This window comes from Diplotaxodon limnothrissa, linkage group LG10 (genome assembly GCF_057381915.1).
Source record: "Diplotaxodon limnothrissa isolate DT_005_m linkage group LG10, D_limnothrissa_male_GT1.1, whole genome shotgun sequence".
NCBI lineage: Eukaryota > Metazoa > Chordata > Actinopteri > Cichliformes > Cichlidae > Diplotaxodon > Diplotaxodon limnothrissa.
Window position 1 is genome coordinate 27,384,889 of NC_140605.1, and position 17,853 is coordinate 27,402,741.

General features: G+C 41.6%; 2 protein-coding genes across 2 annotated transcripts; both read right to left on the reverse strand.

Annotated features, from left to right (window-relative positions):
• Positions 1 to 2,088: 2,088 nt before the first annotated feature.
• pom121 (POM121 transmembrane nucleoporin) lies at positions 2,089 to 11,111 on the reverse strand. The gene is made up of 13 exons (XM_085364041.1): positions 10,537 to 11,111; positions 9,674 to 9,880; positions 9,369 to 9,518; positions 7,602 to 7,682; positions 7,318 to 7,489; positions 7,139 to 7,227; positions 6,979 to 7,058; positions 6,164 to 6,282; positions 5,976 to 6,075; positions 5,309 to 5,587; positions 3,742 to 5,217; positions 3,094 to 3,192; positions 2,089 to 2,543 (listed from the first exon to the last, which is right to left on the reverse strand). Exons 1-13 carry the CDS (start codon positions 11,109 to 11,111, stop codon positions 2,443 to 2,445), a joined length of 3,528 nt encoding a protein of 1,175 aa, XP_085220167.1. The 3' UTR covers positions 2,089 to 2,442.
• A 2,166-nt stretch (positions 11,112 to 13,277) lies between these two features.
• LOC146624608 (G protein-activated inward rectifier potassium channel 3-like) lies at positions 13,278 to 17,438 on the reverse strand. The gene is made up of 3 exons (XM_085364042.1): positions 17,374 to 17,438; positions 13,951 to 15,101; positions 13,278 to 13,475 (listed from the first exon to the last, which is right to left on the reverse strand). The coding sequence occupies exons 2-3, from the start codon at positions 15,074 to 15,076 to the stop codon at positions 13,279 to 13,281; spliced, it is 1,323 nt and encodes a 440-aa protein (XP_085220168.1). The 5' UTR covers positions 15,077 to 15,101; positions 17,374 to 17,438; the 3' UTR covers position 13,278.
• Positions 17,439 to 17,853: the final 415 nt, after the last annotated feature.

Genomic DNA, 17,853 nt, shown 5'->3' on the forward strand with positions numbered 1-17,853 from the left:
ATTAAATGAGTTTTTGGATCAGTTCAAAGTTGTCAGGCATTTTCACCTTTCAAAGTTTCTTAAATTACCCATCCCCATGCTGAGTTGAACTTCATTTTGACCATGTCTACAAGCCTAAATAAATGTGATTTAGATATTTGCATCAAGTATACCTGAAATATTTAAAGTAAAAGCATGTATTCTTCAGGAAAGTAGCCATTTACTGTTCCGTGGCAAGTGGTAATACTTCCAAATATGCTTTAAAACGCAGTGTGATTATTTTCTGAGAAGAAAAAGAAGTTTGGACTTATATCTAGTCTAACGTTATATTGAATCTGATTTCAACTCCAGCTTTCTTGAAATTAAATCACTTAAATTTATTGGGACTAACTCGTAGACACAGTGCCCAGTAAAACACTACTTAGATCTCTCAGAGTATGTTGGATATCAATTCTTGACATTCTTGTTCTGTAAGCAGCATGTCATTAACAAAGCATTTTTCCAATGTGTTTCATGTTTTTGGCAGGGGAGAAACCCGAATTCAGAAGAGAAACCCACAGAAGCTTGGAGAAAAAAAAAATCCAGACTCCATAAAGAATCACTTTCCCTTCTTGCTCTGCTGTTCATCCACCATGTGTAGCAAACCCCTCTTTAAGGGGCTCTTCTGATTGGATGCCCCTCACAAAGAGAGGTGTTAAGGATTACTCCTCTCATAAACATCATACAACCAGAAGTAGTAGAAGAAGAAAAAAAAAAAACTATCAGAAACTGTGCGTTTGGAGAAGTTTGACGCCTGACAGGGTTTACTTGTTCATAAAGTGAACAAATTACTCAAAACTCTGGCCAAGTTTAATACGAGGATCCACTATTGTAACAGTATATACATGACAGAAAATAAGAACAATCATAACAGGTCCTCTAACTTCCTGCAACATTACTAAGCAATACTTGTATATCCACTACAAAAACAGCATACTGCTAATACACAGTATGAAGTATAGCCTCCACATCTTGGGAAGAAAATTTGGCGATCTTTAAAGGTTTAATGTGGAACATCCACAACTCACATTTTTATTTATTCAAATTTGACCATCCAAATAAAAAAAATTTAAAAAAGAAAAAAAGAAAAAAGAAGAAACAAAGACAGACCCCCCCCCAAAAACAAACACAAAACCCAACTGGTAACGGCTCACTTTTCACAATAAGAGGTGATTATTACTGAGAACAGAGATCATTTGAATAAAACAGCTGACATCAACTGCTTTACTGTCCATGTTTGCTGCATGCTCAAAAACAAAAATAATAATAAAAACAAAAACGAAACAAAAAAAATCCCCGTATCGCTGTGAGAGATCCAATAGAACAGACTGTAATTTTAGTAAATGTGACATAAGGTAGCAGTGACATTTCTGAAGTGGGGATGTGTTGCTGTGCAGATATTTAAAAACTCACCATTTATCACAGTTACATGTGCATTAACAGCAGGTAGGCTGAAGGTAAAATGTAACTGATTCTAGCAGATTTGTTACGTTTCAGTGAATTAACAAGGATTCAGTGCCTGGGCGCAAAGAGAGGTAGTCTGGCACAACAAACACACACACAAGCACACTCTCATCTCAAGATTCTTTTCACAGGGAACAAGCTGAAGAGTTGGCTTTGGTTTGTCAGCGCTAGTTGAGTACTCATCCTACTCACATACTGACCTGCTAATTCAATCAGTTGGCAATCACTATCAAAAAAGGCCATCCACAGGAGGACTCTGGGAATGCTTGCAATGACAAAGAGTATGAAACAAGAACACAAGGGTCTGCACAAACTACGTTAAGACATTTACTAAGTCACCCTTTTAAGTGCAGAAACACATTATTCATTTACAGGGTCAGAGAGCCAATTAAAAAAATAATTTAAATGCAAACTTTACATTTACACTGCAGTGTTGTGTACCTTATCTGAATTGACTGTGCATTTCATCCCATTCAGACTCAGTCAGAGAATGTATTCAAATATCCAGGTAACATACAAACCAGCGAGCGTTTCACGTAAAAAAATAAATGTCTGAGCCGCAGCTCCACCTTTAGCTCGACTCAACTTTCTCCTTAAGACGAACCAATGGGAGTGTCCGTGTATGGTAAAAGGAAAAAGAACTTTGGATATGCTTATGTTCAGCATCTATCAAATAGTCTTTTCTCTTTCAAGTATAGTACATAATTGTGGTTTCTCTCTCCTTACTGCTGCATTCCCTCACTGGGTCATGGACTCAGTAGGCTAATGTGCTCTATCTAACTCGTCTGCAAACTTCGGGCCAGCACAACCCACTGGAGGAGGAGAGGGAGGAAGCAGAGGGCATGGTGGTAGCCTGATGGGGTGGGATGTTGGGCTTAGAACAGAGCAATGTTAGCCAGGTTAGCCATAGCAGCAACAGCTGGAGTCCTTCCGAATGCGTTGTTGGAACGACGTGGCAGGCTACTTCTTCCTGTTGTGTTGTCGCCTCGCCTGCAGCCTCTGCCGTGCTCCGGATGTTTTCGATCCAGCTCCGATTGAGAAGGAAGGAGTTGCTGGAGATCCTAAACAAAATAAAAAATATATGGATATGTAACAATTTCTGCTACAAAGTATCCAGTTCTTAACAGTGGCATCAAATTTTCAAACTTCAAAACTGCCTCTTAATTTCATCTAAATTAGGATCAATATCAGGTCTGACAAGGAATTCTTATAGTGAGGCAACATGCTTTTAAGTATTTGGCTCCAATAAAAATTCCCATAAGCTTGCCTCAAGCCCACCTTTAATAACAGAACCCATGTGTTTCCACTTCGGCCTCACAGCAGTAGATAAACAGGCTAAATCCCACTACATTGCAATGCATAATGCTACAGTGTAGCATCCTATTACCAACAGAAGAGGTATAGAGTAATTTAACAAATTTATCAATAAAACTTTGTGATGGTGCTGCACTCTCACTAAATAAAATCAGAAGACTAATTTGTTTAAATCACTGGGTTACAGCTCCTTGAGAGCAACCATCGTTTAAACATCTAGCCACACATCCCTACTAAAGCCCCAGCTGGGCATCACCTCTAAAAAAAAAAAAAAGAAAAAGAAAATTGATGCCTCACCAAACTGAACAGCATTGAAGCCTTGGAGTGGAGTTCCAGGACTTCCAAAGGGAATTGGACCTCCAGCAGCACTCTGGCCAAAAGATGGTGTTGACGTTCCTGCAGGGAAAACAGCATGCAACTTCAAACACCCAACACCTAAAACTCTGATAGACCAACATAGTAACCTAACCACAGAAATCTTTCTGTCAGCGTGTGGCACAGTAGGAAACCAGCACTCACACATAAGTGCAACCATACAGCGATGTAAACAAACAAAAATGCAGCCCACCCTCCCCACTACTGAGACCCGTTAATTCAACTACTGGTTATGTTTCACATACCAATCATTTCAATTAATTTACTATCATTTACTGGTAATCAAAACTAAAATTATTTTAAGATATTCGCAACAGACAAAATTAGTGTAGTGGTTAACATCTTTGCCTAACACGAGAAAGATCCCTGACTTGAGACCAGGAGGAGACACAAAAAGGTCACCCGGAGTAAAATCTGTGCCAAATCAAATGTCTGGTGTGATAAAAACCCTTTCAAGCAAGGGAACAGCCAAAAGAAATAGCTAGCCAACATTACATTCATTGCTTGAACCGCTCTACAGGTGGGCTTAAGACATAAACAAGCAAAACAACAACAGTCTTAATTCCTTACCAAAAGCTGGTTTGTCTGTAGCAGCAGCCCCAAAGTTGAAGCTTCCCATCTGTGGTGCAGGATTATTGGAAACTGGTGTTCCAAACTGAGGGCACGGCATTCCAGAGCCAAAGTTAAATCCACCGGATGCTGGCTGAGCTGGTCCAGAGGGAGCCGGCTGAGGAGCTGCACTGCCAAATCCGAAGGTGGGTGTGGAGGAGCTCTGAGCCTGGGTTGCTGCACCGAAACTTGGTGGAGCTGAGGGTGCAGCTGAGGGAGCGGCAGTGCCACCGAAAGCAAAACCAGCAGTGCTGGCTCCAAATGCTGGTTTAGCTGGGGTACCAAAAGTGGCTGCTGTGGTGGTAGGAGTTGCCCCAAAGTTGAAAGGAGCTGGGGCAGGGTTAGAAGCAGGTGTGGATGACGCTCCGCTGCCTCCAAAAGTGAATGGCTTTGGCGCTGCTGCTGTGGAGCCAAAGGTTGTCTGAGCTGCTGGGGCTTCAAAAGATGACTTTCCAAAGTTGCAGGTTGACTGTGTGGTAGCAGGAGCAGCAGTGGAAACTGTGTTGCCCATGGCAAAGCCTCCAAATGAAGCAGTGGTTGTGTTCTGATTGGGTGCTGTCTGGCCAAATGTAAATACTTTCTGGCTGGCAGCCTGAGCATCTGGCTGTGTGGCACCAAATGCAAAGGTACCCTGGCTGGAGGTTGTGGTTGAAGCAGTAGCAGGTCCTGGAGCTGGGGCCGTGGCTGCTGCTGTAGTAGTGGTAGCAGTTCCAAACTGAATTGTGCCGACAGCATTCTGAGCCTGATTCAAAGCTGAGTTGGTGGTACTTGTTGTAGATGTTGTGTTCCAGTTTCCAAATAGGGATTTCATAGCTGGCTGTGGAGCAGGCTGTGAAGTGGGAAGGGAGCCTGTGGATGTGCCAGCTGTGGTGGTTGAGCCAGAAAACAGAGATGGGCCAGCTGTGTTGCTGCTTGTTGATCCACCAAATACTGAGGCTGTACTGGTTGTGCTTGAAATTGTAGAGGCTGCCTTTGCACTTGCAAGGGATGGAGGCTGTCCAAAGCCAGTAGCCGCAGTGGCATCTCCAAAGATGGGTTTGAAATTCTGGACAGGTGGTTTGCTTTCTGAAGCTGATGTAGCTGAAGTGGTGGTGGCGGTTACAGCAAAGATGGGCTTAAAGCCTGAAGCCATTAGTGGGTTGGTGTTACTGACTGATGCAGAGCTGCTGGCTGGGGCTGCAGTAACAGCAGTTGAGTTAGATGTTGAGGAAGCAGAGGAGGCGCTGACCTGACTAGCCACCCCAAATAGGCTTGCCATAGGTGGGGTGCTGCTGGCAGCCTGGGAGACCTGACCCAGCAGGACCTGAGCAAAGGCGGAGGACTGCTGCACAGACGCAGAGGAGGACTGGGAGACTGCAGGGATTTGTGGGGAAGCCACTGTTGTTGATGCCTTTAGGATTGAAACACTGGGTTGTGCGGGTGTGGTTGATACAGACACTAAGGGCACATTGGGAGGAAAAAAACATGAGTGTACAGAACAAAGAAATTAAAGGTAGTCAAAATTAAATCAAGTGAAGAGCAGTTGTACCTGAACTTGCACTGGTAGCGGATGTGGGAGAAGGAGCACTAGCTTTCTTCAAAGCCTCCAGCAGTGGGTTGGGGGCTGCAGGCACTGTACCGGCACTGCTCACTGGATTGGGATCCAGGTTAATGACTGGGGTGGCAGAGCTAGATGTGGGCAAGGGAGCTGCCAGAAGGCTGCTCAAGGTTGTGGTGGAAGTTGTAGCAGTAGCAGTAGAGCCAGCAGAGGGGGCAGGCAGGGTGGAAGTGGTGGCTGAGGGGGAGACAGTCTTCTCAGGCTCTGGAGCTAAAAGAAAGAAGAGGGTCACAGACATGCTAGGGCTTTTTCCTCCATTTTGGTTGAAACACATTTATGTAGATTGACTTCTTTCACAATGGCTCTATAGTAATATAGATATATTTTATGTACATTTTATAAATATCTCCATGCGATTTTTCTATACACATTTCTGTACATTGTTACCTGTATATACGGACTTCAGTTGCTTATGTATAAACGACCACTTTGTGTCTTTGTTTTATATTCCCCTTACTATAAGAGCTGTGTAACAACAAAATTTCTCATCCGTGGGATAATAAAGGTTTATTCTTTTCTATTCTATAAATATTTTTTCTGGTGTTTAAATCTTTACATGTGAATGAAGGGTTAACAGATTGAACTGAATGCAACTTACCAGGTGTCTCCAGGACCTTCTGTATCTTACTTATACCAGCCTTTTTCTCCTCATCTAGATCTTTAACAGTAACTGTATAACCCAGTTCAGGAGGTGGGGGCTGCAAGGAAGCACAAGGAGAGACTAAAAGCACTGTAATGGCTAAGCATGAGAACAGAGGTTTCTAATGAGACTGCAGTAATCCTTACCAGAGAAATGTGATCATCCCGGTTGCTGGACACCAGTTGAATCTTCCTTTTTCTTTTCCCACTACCACCAGAGTCTGACGAAGTATTGAGTTGGACCTTGGGCAATGGAGCCAGTTTGACTGGAACATCATCATACAAGGCACAATAAATAGAAAGCAATTTAATGTCTCTGAAGGTTTTTTTCTTTTAAGTCAACTGCATTCATGTTAAATTTTTGGGGCACACGGATTGAACACTGCACAAATCCCAACTTGTTGTTCGTTCATTCAGACCCACTGAATGAATGAACATTTGCCACAAGAAGAAAAAAAACAAAAACAAAAAAAACCAAAAAAAAAACCAACAGCCTTTCTTGGGATGTTTCTGGAAACCATTTTCTTAAACCGAGTAATGAGGGGTCAAACTGGCTAATCAATTTCTCTAAAAGTAAAGAAGCAATCTGAATTAAGCACAATTGCAATGATAATGTTCAAACGCATGAGTTTGAGTCCCATTTGAAAACTCTGATAATATTCTTCAACAGTCTTAAGAGTTAACTTAACAGTAGAGGGCCACTAAGATAAACCCCATGCTGGAAAATGGGTCTTTAGGGTACAAGTGAATGAATTTCTGGGATAAGGAATGACTTTGTGTAAATAAAGTCTAACTAGCATTACCTATGATCACTTCCCAGCAAATTAGCTCTATGGATTTTTAATTAGTAGTAGAACTTTTCAGTCAGTGTTGCATAAATCTAAATAATCTGCTGCACAGAGCTGCATTTCTAGGACAGATGAATCCCTACACAACACAGCTACTCAAGGTATGACACTCACAAGAGACAAGTGTGTTGTCCATAGACGTGTGATCTGACTTTGCAGAGGATGCTGAGCTGGGAGACTGCGTGTCGTCCTCTCTGGAAATGAAACTTAAGGTTACAATCCGCAATACTGGATTAAATGTCAACAACTGATCAGAAGCCTAACAGAGACACACCTGGGTCTTTTTGAGATGCCCTCTGGAGTCTGACAGCGAGATGATCCAGGGCTGGACAGAGGGGAGCTGGGTGCTGACGGCTTCTTCCACTGTGAAGGGAAAACAAGATTTAGAGTGTCATAGCTCCACTGTTTCCTCTAGAATCCTGTGCGTCCTTTAATGCAGCAGAGAAGAGTTACCTGGTTGAGACCCAATGAAGAGCTGTAGGAACTCTGGATGGCATTTCTCCTGGTGCCCGGGGTTCCTCTTGGAGCATGAGCTCCACTGCCAGAGCTGATTGAGGATGTCCGAGACCTCTTCATAATGGACTCCTCAGTCAGTGAGGTCATCCCTCTTTTCAGACTTCCTGGCCTGGGAAAAGGAAAGTATTTCTCTTAATGCACAGGTAGCACCACACTATACTTCACCCTGCACCACAGGCTTTCATAAGACATGATCTAACTGTATGAAAAGTTTAACTTACTTAGGAACCAGCTGTGACGGCGTGCCATTGGGCAAAAGGGGTTCAAAAGCAGAGTGTGCACTTCCACCGCTGTCATTACGTCTTAGGAAGTAAAAAATTAATTAAAAAATAAAATGGAAAAAACCAACAACCATTTATTATTTTGAAATATAACAATAGAGAAAACTAGAGCAGGGCGATATGACCAAAAATATTTATCACGATATACATTTGAAAATTTGCGATAACGATATAACTGATGATATAATTGACACTAGACAAAATACTTTACAATTCCACAACTTTATTAGTGCAAAAAACCCATCAAAGTATTTTCACTTAAACAAGCAGCTGTTTTTTATGTGCATTAAAGTTATATAAAAATGTAACAGTGCAAATTCCTTGCTGACAGTTTAATCAAAAGGCATTTCCAGTGGAAACTGGCCGACATATCATCAGCATAACCATGTTTAATATCCACAAAACTTAAAAAGAGGTTATACACACACAATACGGTAATATTATGTTGAAGCACAGTACGTATCACTCCGCGAGGCGCCTGCCTAACATAGCCGTAATGCTCCGACAATCAATCAAGCGGTGCGGGTTCGTAGCTTAGTCGTACTAAAACATTTGACAGATTTTCGAGCGCTGTGTACATAAAATCGTTTCGAGGTCAGTAAACACAACCAGAATTCATACACAAGGCACACGGGATTATAAGGGGCACTGTCGATTTTCAGAAAAATCAAAGGATTGATTTTAAGTGTGCCGTATTTTCCAAACAACACGGTGATGACGACGGCCCGCTAACATGCTCTACCAAAAATAGTGCTTTGTTGTGTATCTGACGGACGAAAGCTAAACCAGTTCCACACCACTAAGGTTGCAGCATTTTTACAAACCAATTCTGGTTCATCCGTTTCATTCAACGATCCACTTTCGCTCTTCTCATTCTGCCTCGTCGCCATGTGCGTATGTAAACAAAGGCACTACGCACGCGTGTTTTACCCATATTCTATCGTGATATTTCATTTTCCTATCGTTGCCCAAAATTACACCGGTATTACCGTGAACGGTATGATATAGCCCAGCCCTAGAGAAAACCTATGTAAAATGTGCTGTGTTAAGTGTTAGTGATATTTCCAATTTTCTTGGCATCCAGTAACTCAAAACTGCATTTGAGCTTCGGTAATGTATTTATAGAAGACTTTAAGGCCACATTTGTACTTGTGATCTGTATCTATTCAAATTATTGGGGGAAAAAGGGAAAAAATGAATACAGCATTATAATGCAGATGTTATATGCATTCATAAGAATGCAAGGCCCCATGTGGGAGTGTATATTTTGTTGGAACATTACATTAGAAGAGTGAGCTTTCCAAGTGCACCACAAATGGACTGGGAAATGGTGTTAATAGGAAAAAGCTATTCATCCATTCTGTTTGCAGCTGTCCGTAAAGCTAAGAGACCGAGACAACTAAAAGCATCAACAGGCTGTTTTTCTGTAGCCTTGCTAATAACCACACTATGCATTACCTACAGACCAAGAAGGTTTAAACAAAACACATGATACTTTTTATGTCTTAGGTTTGCTGTGCGAGTACAGGAAGTCCTTTTTTTCCCAGTCTATTTTTTAAATTTATTTCAGTTGAAATGTTTTATACCTTTTAGTTTACTATAATAACCTTACAGCTATCAGACAAAAAAATAAAATAAAAAGTGTCACCAAGCTACATAAAAAGGCAAAAATATAAAGCTTGTCAGCATTCATGTGCTGCCTCGTACCTTCTTTTGCTTTTCTGCTCAGTTGTAAAGCTCCTGTCCTCGTCGTCCACTTCTCTCTTGCGGCTTTCCTTCAGCACCTTGAGGACACTCTCTCTGGAGCACGGATCGGCAGGCGCTCTGGGGAGAACGGCATAACTCAAATGGTCCGTGCTGAAACAAAAGAAAGGTAAACAGCCATTACAAAAGTTTTATCAAAAGGGTTTTGACATTAATCTCTTAAAACAGGTTATGTTAGAGTTTAAAGAGATCTGACTCAAGCTGATGATCTAGACTGAAACACTGTAATGCATAGATCGCACAGAGACCTGGGGGAGCTGTGGTCAGGCCTGGCGATCTTCACTGTGACAGGGCTGAGGGCAGCTGGGGAATTGCGAGGGCTGAGGATGTTTTTCTTTCTGAAACCGTCCCATTTGACGGGAGGAAGGATTCCCACTGACGAGACACCCGGCTGCTGCAGGGGGTAGTGGCGCTGGGGTGTGATGGTGAACCTGCTCGCTGCTCCCGGTGTCTCCCTGCAGGACAGAACAATTAGAGGCCAAGGCAAAATGAAGGGTCTGAAAGTCTGCTTTTCGTAATCCCACAAATGGCCATAATAGATTTTTCTGGGAAAACCCAAACATATAATACTCACTAATATTACAGAAAACGTGAACTTTTGTTCCTGTCTCTGATATTTCATGTTAAATACCATTCGTCAGTCTCTATAATGGTTGGGGCGATAGCGGAAATAAATCCGATTGTCAGGTAAAAGTCTAATGCTTTCTAAATACATTACTACATTGCCAATACAGCAAACCTGCTAAATATGCTTTTCAGTACTAAAGTAATTTATATGGCCAACAATTCAAGTTTTCTGTCATAACTGTTCACAGATTGGAAATGCCGGTACTATATTAGTAGTAAATTACTGTAATGAGAAACTCTTGCACATGACATAACCTGTACAGATATATACGCATAGGGTTGCAGTAACGTGTAGCACATTTGGATAGCTGTGTGGAGCTACAGAGATCGCTCTGACGACTCGAAGGTTAGTCATTAAAAACCGCCAAGCTGCACCTTTAACCTTTTGAATTCCAACAACTTAACCGCCTCCATTCAAAAAGACCGGGCTGTATTACGCCGGTAAAACCGAGATGTGATTGATTTGATTTTAGCCTGAACATACCCAGCAAATGAAAGCCTTCTGTTTGGAGTATAGACGGCGTGGTTGGGTCTGGCCAGCTTTTCCCGGAGCTGCTCTCGGGGATTTCTCACAGCTCTCCGCCTCCCCGAGTCGGCGGTTGGGCTCTCCGGTTTCCCGATGTAACTCCCCATGAGAAAATCCCGGGGGCTAAAAAGAAAAGACTCGCTTGATAAGGATTCCTTTCGATAAACTCCGCTTTCAGCGAGTCTTTGACTTAAGTGTCCCTCTGATTCCCGGAGCTCGGCTCTGTTGTTGCCGCTGCTCTTCGCTCTCCCCCGTGCGGGTACCGAGACGCCGGTCGCCTCCCAGCCCCACAGCCAGCGCCGCAGTACGGCCGGAACGTTTAGCCCACCCCGAGGATTCGGGCCTAACCTGGCGGGAAGCGGTTCTCCGCTATGATAATAACAGACAATACAACAAACTGCAAGAATTAAGGTCACATAAAGAAAAGTGGGAATATAATAAAAAGCGAGAATAACTAGGCCTAGAGCAGAGAGAAGCAATAAATGTTTTTCTCTAGGAGACATGGCGGCAACGCGCCGCCGGAGGACTCTCATATCCCATCATGCTGTTCTTCCGACATTACTTCTTGGATTTATATTTGTATTCACGCGCATTAGCGCCATCTACCGAGGTGGGGCTGTAAAACGCCGCCAGTGTTACTGCTCATTAAATTAATCTTCCTTTTGCTGAACCTTGGACAAATGTAATGTAAACTCTTGTGTAAAATATATGTATGATTATTATTTTTATTTTTTGCATATTGGTCACACTTAAATGTTTCAGATCATCAATTCAATTTTAATATTAATTTAATTTATTTAGGACAGTGCATGTTAATGAACATAAATGTAAAAAAAATTACATGAATGTAAACATACCAGATTATAGCCAAGGGCTAATTTCCATCTGTTGTCCATAAAACATAAAGACAAAGTTAACTGGAGTAAACATAGCATGCAGTTTGTGAAGGGGATCCTGATAATAGTTTGGGAATGGTCAGAGAGGAGTCTTTCCAGGGTCTGACGTGGAAAGTCAGCGCCACAGGTCTGTAATCCCGGGGGCCGCTGTGACGTCTTCCACTCTGCGGGCTCAGATTCACCATGAACAGTTAATGAAAGACTCCTCAAAGCTGGGAGCACAGGCCTTGAGGACAAGGGGACTCACCCTGTCTGGTCGAGCAGACTTGCCTGAGTGGAGTCTTCTCTGTTCTCTTTGAACCTGGTCACGATCGAAAACGATAGGTGTGGGAGGGGTGTCAGGATTTTCTCAAGATTTTATGGTGCAATGTGTAGAGAGAAAGAGAGTGAGTGGCTTGGCAGTGGATTGCAGGCTAACTACAGGTAGGTCAGTGGGGGGGGGGGGGGGGGGGGGGCATTTACTGCAGTGTCAAATCTGTTGAAAACAAATCCAACTCATGGGATCTGCCCTCACCGAGGTGCTGAGTCTGTAACTGGGCTATGACAGAGTGCTAATGTCAAATGCAGCAGTGGGGTTAGCAGAGGGAGGAACATAAACAGCCACCAAGATTACATGGGTAAAATCCCTGGGCAAATAATCCGGCCTGAGTCCAACAGCGCACAGTTCAAAAATCACCAAACAACGGTGGACCTTTAAATTTAGATTTGCCATGCTACTCTTCTATTCACCTAGACAAGACCACAGACAAGTGACAGTGAGAGCAGGACATATGAAGCAATGTTGGTGAATCATTAGTAAAGAGGAACTGAGGGCAGCTATGAATAGGATGAAAGTGGAAAGCCGGATGGTCCAGATGACAACCTGTAGAGGTATGGAGATGTCTAGTAGAGCGAGCAATGGACTTTTTGACCAGACTGTTTAACAGAGAATGCCTGGATGAGGTCAGGTACCCGGGGTCAGTCATCCAAACCAATGGAGAGGGGACAAGAAAGGTGAAAAAAAGAGTGCATGCAAGGTAGAATAGGTGGAGGCCGGTGTTAGGGGTGATTTGTGACAGAAGGATAGCAGCTGGAGTAAAGGGTAAGATTTACAAGATGGTAGTGAGACCTGCTATGATATATGGCTTGGAGCTGGTGTCACTGAGAAAAAGATAGGAGGCTGAACTGGAAGTGAGACAGCTGAAGATGTTAAACATTTTCATTGGGAGTGAGCAGAATGACAGGATTAGAAATGAGAATATCAGGGGGGCTGAGCAGTTTGGAGACAAAGTTAGAGGCAAGTCTGAGATGATTTGGACAAATGCAGAAGAAGGGATAGTAGATATATTGGACAAAGGATGCTGAAAATGAGGAAGCGCACAGAGAAAATGCATGCATAGGGATTGGTGTGACAGAAAAGGATGCTATGGATAGGGTGAGATGGAGGATCCACTATGGTGCCCCCTAAAAGGAACAACTAAAAGATGAAGAACAAAAAAAGAGGATAAATTTTATTTTACTTGATTTGAAATAAATCAGACACCATGTTATGTCAAAACATACAACAAGGAAAACAACAGAAATTATGGCCTCCCTGAGATTTATATTCATTAATATGATTGTCATTACTTCAGAGAATGTCACAGCTGGTGTACAAAAAGAGGTATGAAAGCCATGTTTGTCTTTAAAATTTAATAGATCATTGAAAATTACTCAGTTCACCTACTTACATAGCAAAATAATTAACTTTCCACATCAAGAAAGTAGATAAAATTACTACAACTGCAGATTCCTAGTTTCCACAAATAAGACCTGTTTTCAGTTTCTAAAATATAGATTCCTCATCCTTTGCATGGCTTCTGTTTCTTGCACTGAGTGGAGACATTTCGACTTCAAAGGTTTTGTCAAACGCACTGCAGTCCACGAGGAATGCTCCTTTTTCCAGGGAAATGCACGAAGCAAATCGGTGACCCCACAGAATCTCATCCTGTGTGTAGGATGTCCTTGCCTGGCATGTCATACCTGCAGAAAAGCATCAGCGGGTTAGGAACCGGTCACTTTATTGGAAAAAGATCCAACAGATTTTACCAGGACATAACTTTATTGTGTGCAAGTTTACATGAAAGCACATCTTTTTCTCTGCATTTATGCACTTTAGCCAGCACTGAGCCATAAGAATAAAGTTTTTTTATGAACACAAATTTATTAATATTTTAGATGGTGAACAGTAACAGTAACCTTTTTCTTAGTTGGTTTCAGTTTGCCAACCACTCAAACAATGGCAAAAAAACTACCACAAAGCAGCTTTATGAAGATCTATGCTACTGTACGTGTTACTGTAACATCACAAAACAACCAGTAAACATCACAACAAGCAATAAAATCCCAGTTTAATAATAACACACATACTTAGCTCTTTTCAAAAATGACAAACAAGCAAAGTTGTAAACGTAGCTGTATCCATATTAAACAGCACAAGCACCACATTTCTACAAACCTGATGCCTCCACAATGCCTTCCAGGATAACGATAATCTCCAGTGTCTCCCTCTTCAAGCGCTTGGCCCCCACCTCCCAGAAGGGACTACTGTCATTGATGATATGGGCAATGGTTTGGGGCTCTACCAGGAGAAGCCTGTCTCCTCCAGTGTCATAGCCCAGATTGATCTCTGTCTGCTCCAGTGGGATGAACTCTCCCTCCTTGGTCTGCCTGGATTTGATCAGCTTGGCTCGGATCTTGGCGTCCACCATGTGGCTCTCTCGAAGGTCACCTATGCGGAAGAGCAAGCAAAGCTTCTCGTCACGCTCGCAGATGACGCAGTGTTTGCTGAAGATCAGTGTCTGGGCCCTCTGCTGTGGTCGGGAGATTTTAACGAACATACAGCCCACCATCACGGCATCGATAATGGAGCCGGTGATGGACTGGACCATCAGGAGCACCACACCCTCAGGACAATTAGCTGTTACCCTCCTGGTGCCGTACCCAATAGTCCTCTGGGTCTCCAGAGATAGCAGCAGGGCTGCGAGGTAGCTGTCCACATTTTCAAAGCATGCCTGCCACTGGGAGTCGTGGGCGTGTGCAATGTCGTCACGTAGCCAAGCATCTAAGAAGTAGATTGCACCAAAGGACATCCATGTGAGGATGTAACAGGCAGTGAAGACGAGAAGGAACCAGAGATATTTAAGATCTACTAATGTGGTGAAAATATCTGAAATGAAGCGACTCTTGTCTTTAATGTGTCCCAGATTAACCCTGCACTTGCCGTCCTTGGTGACGTAACGCTGGCGCTGATTGTTGGTAGTGACACATAGAGGCTGCTCGTCTCCCAGCAGCTTGCAGCGCCTCCTGAAGCTCTTTGCACTGTGCCACTTCTCTGTTGGAGAGAGAGCAATGTTGCCCCTGAAGGTTGATTGCCATTGAGAGCTCAAACGTTTAAAGTGTTTGTTACGATGCATGTGCAGAGATTTCAAGGTGTCTTCTACTGATTCTAGAGGAGTTTCTTGGATGACGTCCTGTTGATGAACCTCATGCTCAGCTGGAGCGAACACCTGAGAGGAACTCTCAGGTGGACACTGAGGCCCCTCTTGGGATGGTGGGGGTGACGAGCAGTTAGTGATCATCATGGATCAAAGTGAATTTATCTGCAACCTGAAATTGCAGAAAATATTACATAATATTCACAATATTCCAAAAATATTGCAGAAAAATGTGGATATGGATGATGTGATGTGGCCAACAATGATTCAACATTGCACACAGTTCATGCTTTATTGTCGGGGAGAGTTAGTGTACACAGAACAGAGTGGCTGAGTAAACCAATGACTCTAGTCGTGTAGACGTTCAGAAACCAAACCAAGCATCATAGTGAAAAAGAAAGGTAATATGTGTGACTTCAGACATGACATGGTTGTTGGCTGAAACCAAACTTCCATTCTAAAGTAATTTAAATTAATTTAAAACAACAATCAAAATAATAAATCTGGTTCTTGTCATCCTTTTACTGAATAGAGAGAACACGACTCAGTCAAACTATTTATAATTATTTTATTTAATCATCTTCCGGAAGAGAGAGACATGCACAGCCCAAAGCCATTTTGCAGATCTCTAGCGTTAGAAACCAAAAATGGTTTGTATTATTTTGGTCCTTTACACGTCACACATAGTTTCGATAAAAACAACTCCTTCTGTGTTACTTAGTTCCTACTTAGTTCTGTCTGGTTTCCTGTATATGCCTCTGCAGCTCTGCACTAAACTTCCTGTTTTTCAGTCTGGCTGAGCACTTGGTTTATGAGTCAAAGCTGGCCTTGCTTTACAGGCCTTTATTATTAAAATACATAAAACAATATAATCTAAAAAAAAGGACTAAGAACATATATTTATTCTTTAACTATGTATTTACTTATTCATGCTGCCAGGTCATCCTCTATTTATATTCAGGTGATTCACGAGGTTACCTCAGATTCAGATCAGCATAACAGCAGGTTTCATCTGTCTGAAGTGGGCTGATCAGTCACCGCTGCAACTTGTTGCACATGCAGGGATTGTCCTAATCCTTAAAATTAATCTGAACTACACCAAAGAATACAAAGGATTTGAAAAGATTACCAACTGTATTTGCCTGAAGGCTTAAATCTAGAAAGTAGTGTCCAGATGTGGCCAAAATTCATCTTGACTACATGTGTGCCCATCTGTGTAATACATTTACAGCTATCAAGCAACATGAGTCAGGGAGACAGGATTTTACTACAAGGAAACATTCGAAAACAAATAACAACTTACAATCTTAAATCTTTCTAGCCCATTTATGCTTTAGAGTTGCTTAAGGATTTTGAGCAACTAGTAGCTGTTTGTAGATGAGGGTGTCGCATATCTCACGTGTTGTATTGATAATATAAAACACCTAGCAAGATTTTTGTTTTAAAAATAAGCATCAGCCATATGTGATAATTGTCAAATAAGATGTAGTCTATAAATAAAAAGTAAACTATTATAAAATATAGTAGTTTATATAGTTTAACAATGATAAAAAAAATACTGTGTTACAATAGCCAGTTACAATCAATATAATTTAATATGAAGCTTAATTATGAACTCAGTCCAGACATTTTGTAAGGTGCAAGAGTATAAACAAATATGGTGGAAATACAGATTGATATTCAATTAGTATTATCTTCTACAACTTTGTAACTTCAGAGGTTTTATATAAACAATAGTCATTTCCATACATGTTGAACTGCTGTGGATGGGTTTTAGTCTTTTTTTTCTTCCTTTTTTGTTTCATTTTCAATGTAACCAGTCCTTGTGATGTTTTTTGTAACTATATTTACAATACGTTAATACTTAGTCAAAAAATATTTTGAGTAAAAAAAAATTACATTGCCAAATATTCCATGTTATGCTAAGCTGACCTGATTGGGGCACTCAGACTGACTGCTACTCCAGGCAACGAAAACCTGAAGTAAGTCGACAAGTACAGTATGCATGTATTTTTAAATTTTTAATGAGTTATTTCCAGGATATTCATTGGAAAGTAGAATATGTAGCGCAGTTTAATCAATAAGGGTACTGGCAGAAAATAATTCACCCACATTAGACTGTTTTTTTGTTGTTGGTTTTGACAGGTAATCTTTGATGTTTCCCTCAATTTTCACTTTTTTTTTTTTTTTACATTTTCCATATCCAATCAATCAGTTAACCAAATTAATCCAAATGTATCATTATGAATAAAAATTAATTTAATTTAGATTCCTGTGAAAACAAGCATTACATAAATACCACACAACAGTGTATCTGTGTTTTCTATTGCTTAAAATACAGGACAAGTAACTGAGTAAGTTTAGATAAAGAAAGCAAAGACAGTATTAATGTCTTATAGATTGAGTTCACATGTTCAGATTTATTTACTGAAAACCCCACATACCTCTGCAAAGCATATCTTAAGATGAACGCTGCTGCTGGTATAATGTAACTTCCTTCAGCTCATCGGGGTAATCAAATGGAGGAGGAGAGAGTTTAGAGTGAAGAGCTGCTGCTGTGGAGCTATGCAGCTGTTTGTCTCCTCCCCCTCAATCGTTCAGAGCACAAACACTGACAATGTTTTTTCATTCTTACAGTCTGCTTTCACAAACCTAATATGATTCACGGTGCATTCAAAAGCCTGCAACAGTTTTTGGAACATTTCAGCCCAGATACTCTCACCCTAGTCAGATAATTTAATCAGCCCTGAACATAATAAAACCTGGGTGTATACAGTTTTCTTTAACTTTTGTAAAGCGATTTGTTGAAATGATGCTGGAAAAAGTTCCACAAAAGCATGGACACTTAAGGCTGTTTTATAGGTCATCTATCAGTGGTGGCAGCTGTAAATGAAACACAGACCCGACCGAATACAATACAGGGA

Coding starts and splice junctions, on each gene's coding strand:
- LOC146624608 (XM_085364042.1), bottom strand. CDS start 15,076: ATGATGATCACTAACTGCTCGTCACCCCCACCATCCCAAGAGGGGCCT. Junction 13,476..13,950: donor AGGCATTGTGGAGGCATCAG/GTTTGTAGAAAT, acceptor GCTTTTCTGCAG/GTATGACATGCCAGGCAAGG.
- pom121 (XM_085364041.1), bottom strand. CDS start 11,111: ATGAGAGTCCTCCGGCGGCGCGTTGCCGCCATGTCTCCTAGAGAAAAA. Junction 7,683..9,368: donor GAGCAGAAAAGCAAAAGAAG/GTACGAGGCAGC, acceptor TTACTTCCTAAG/ACGTAATGACAGCGGTGGAA. Junction 7,059..7,138: donor GGCATCTCAAAAAGACCCAG/GTGTGTCTCTGT, acceptor TTTCATTTCCAG/AGAGGACGACACGCAGTCTC.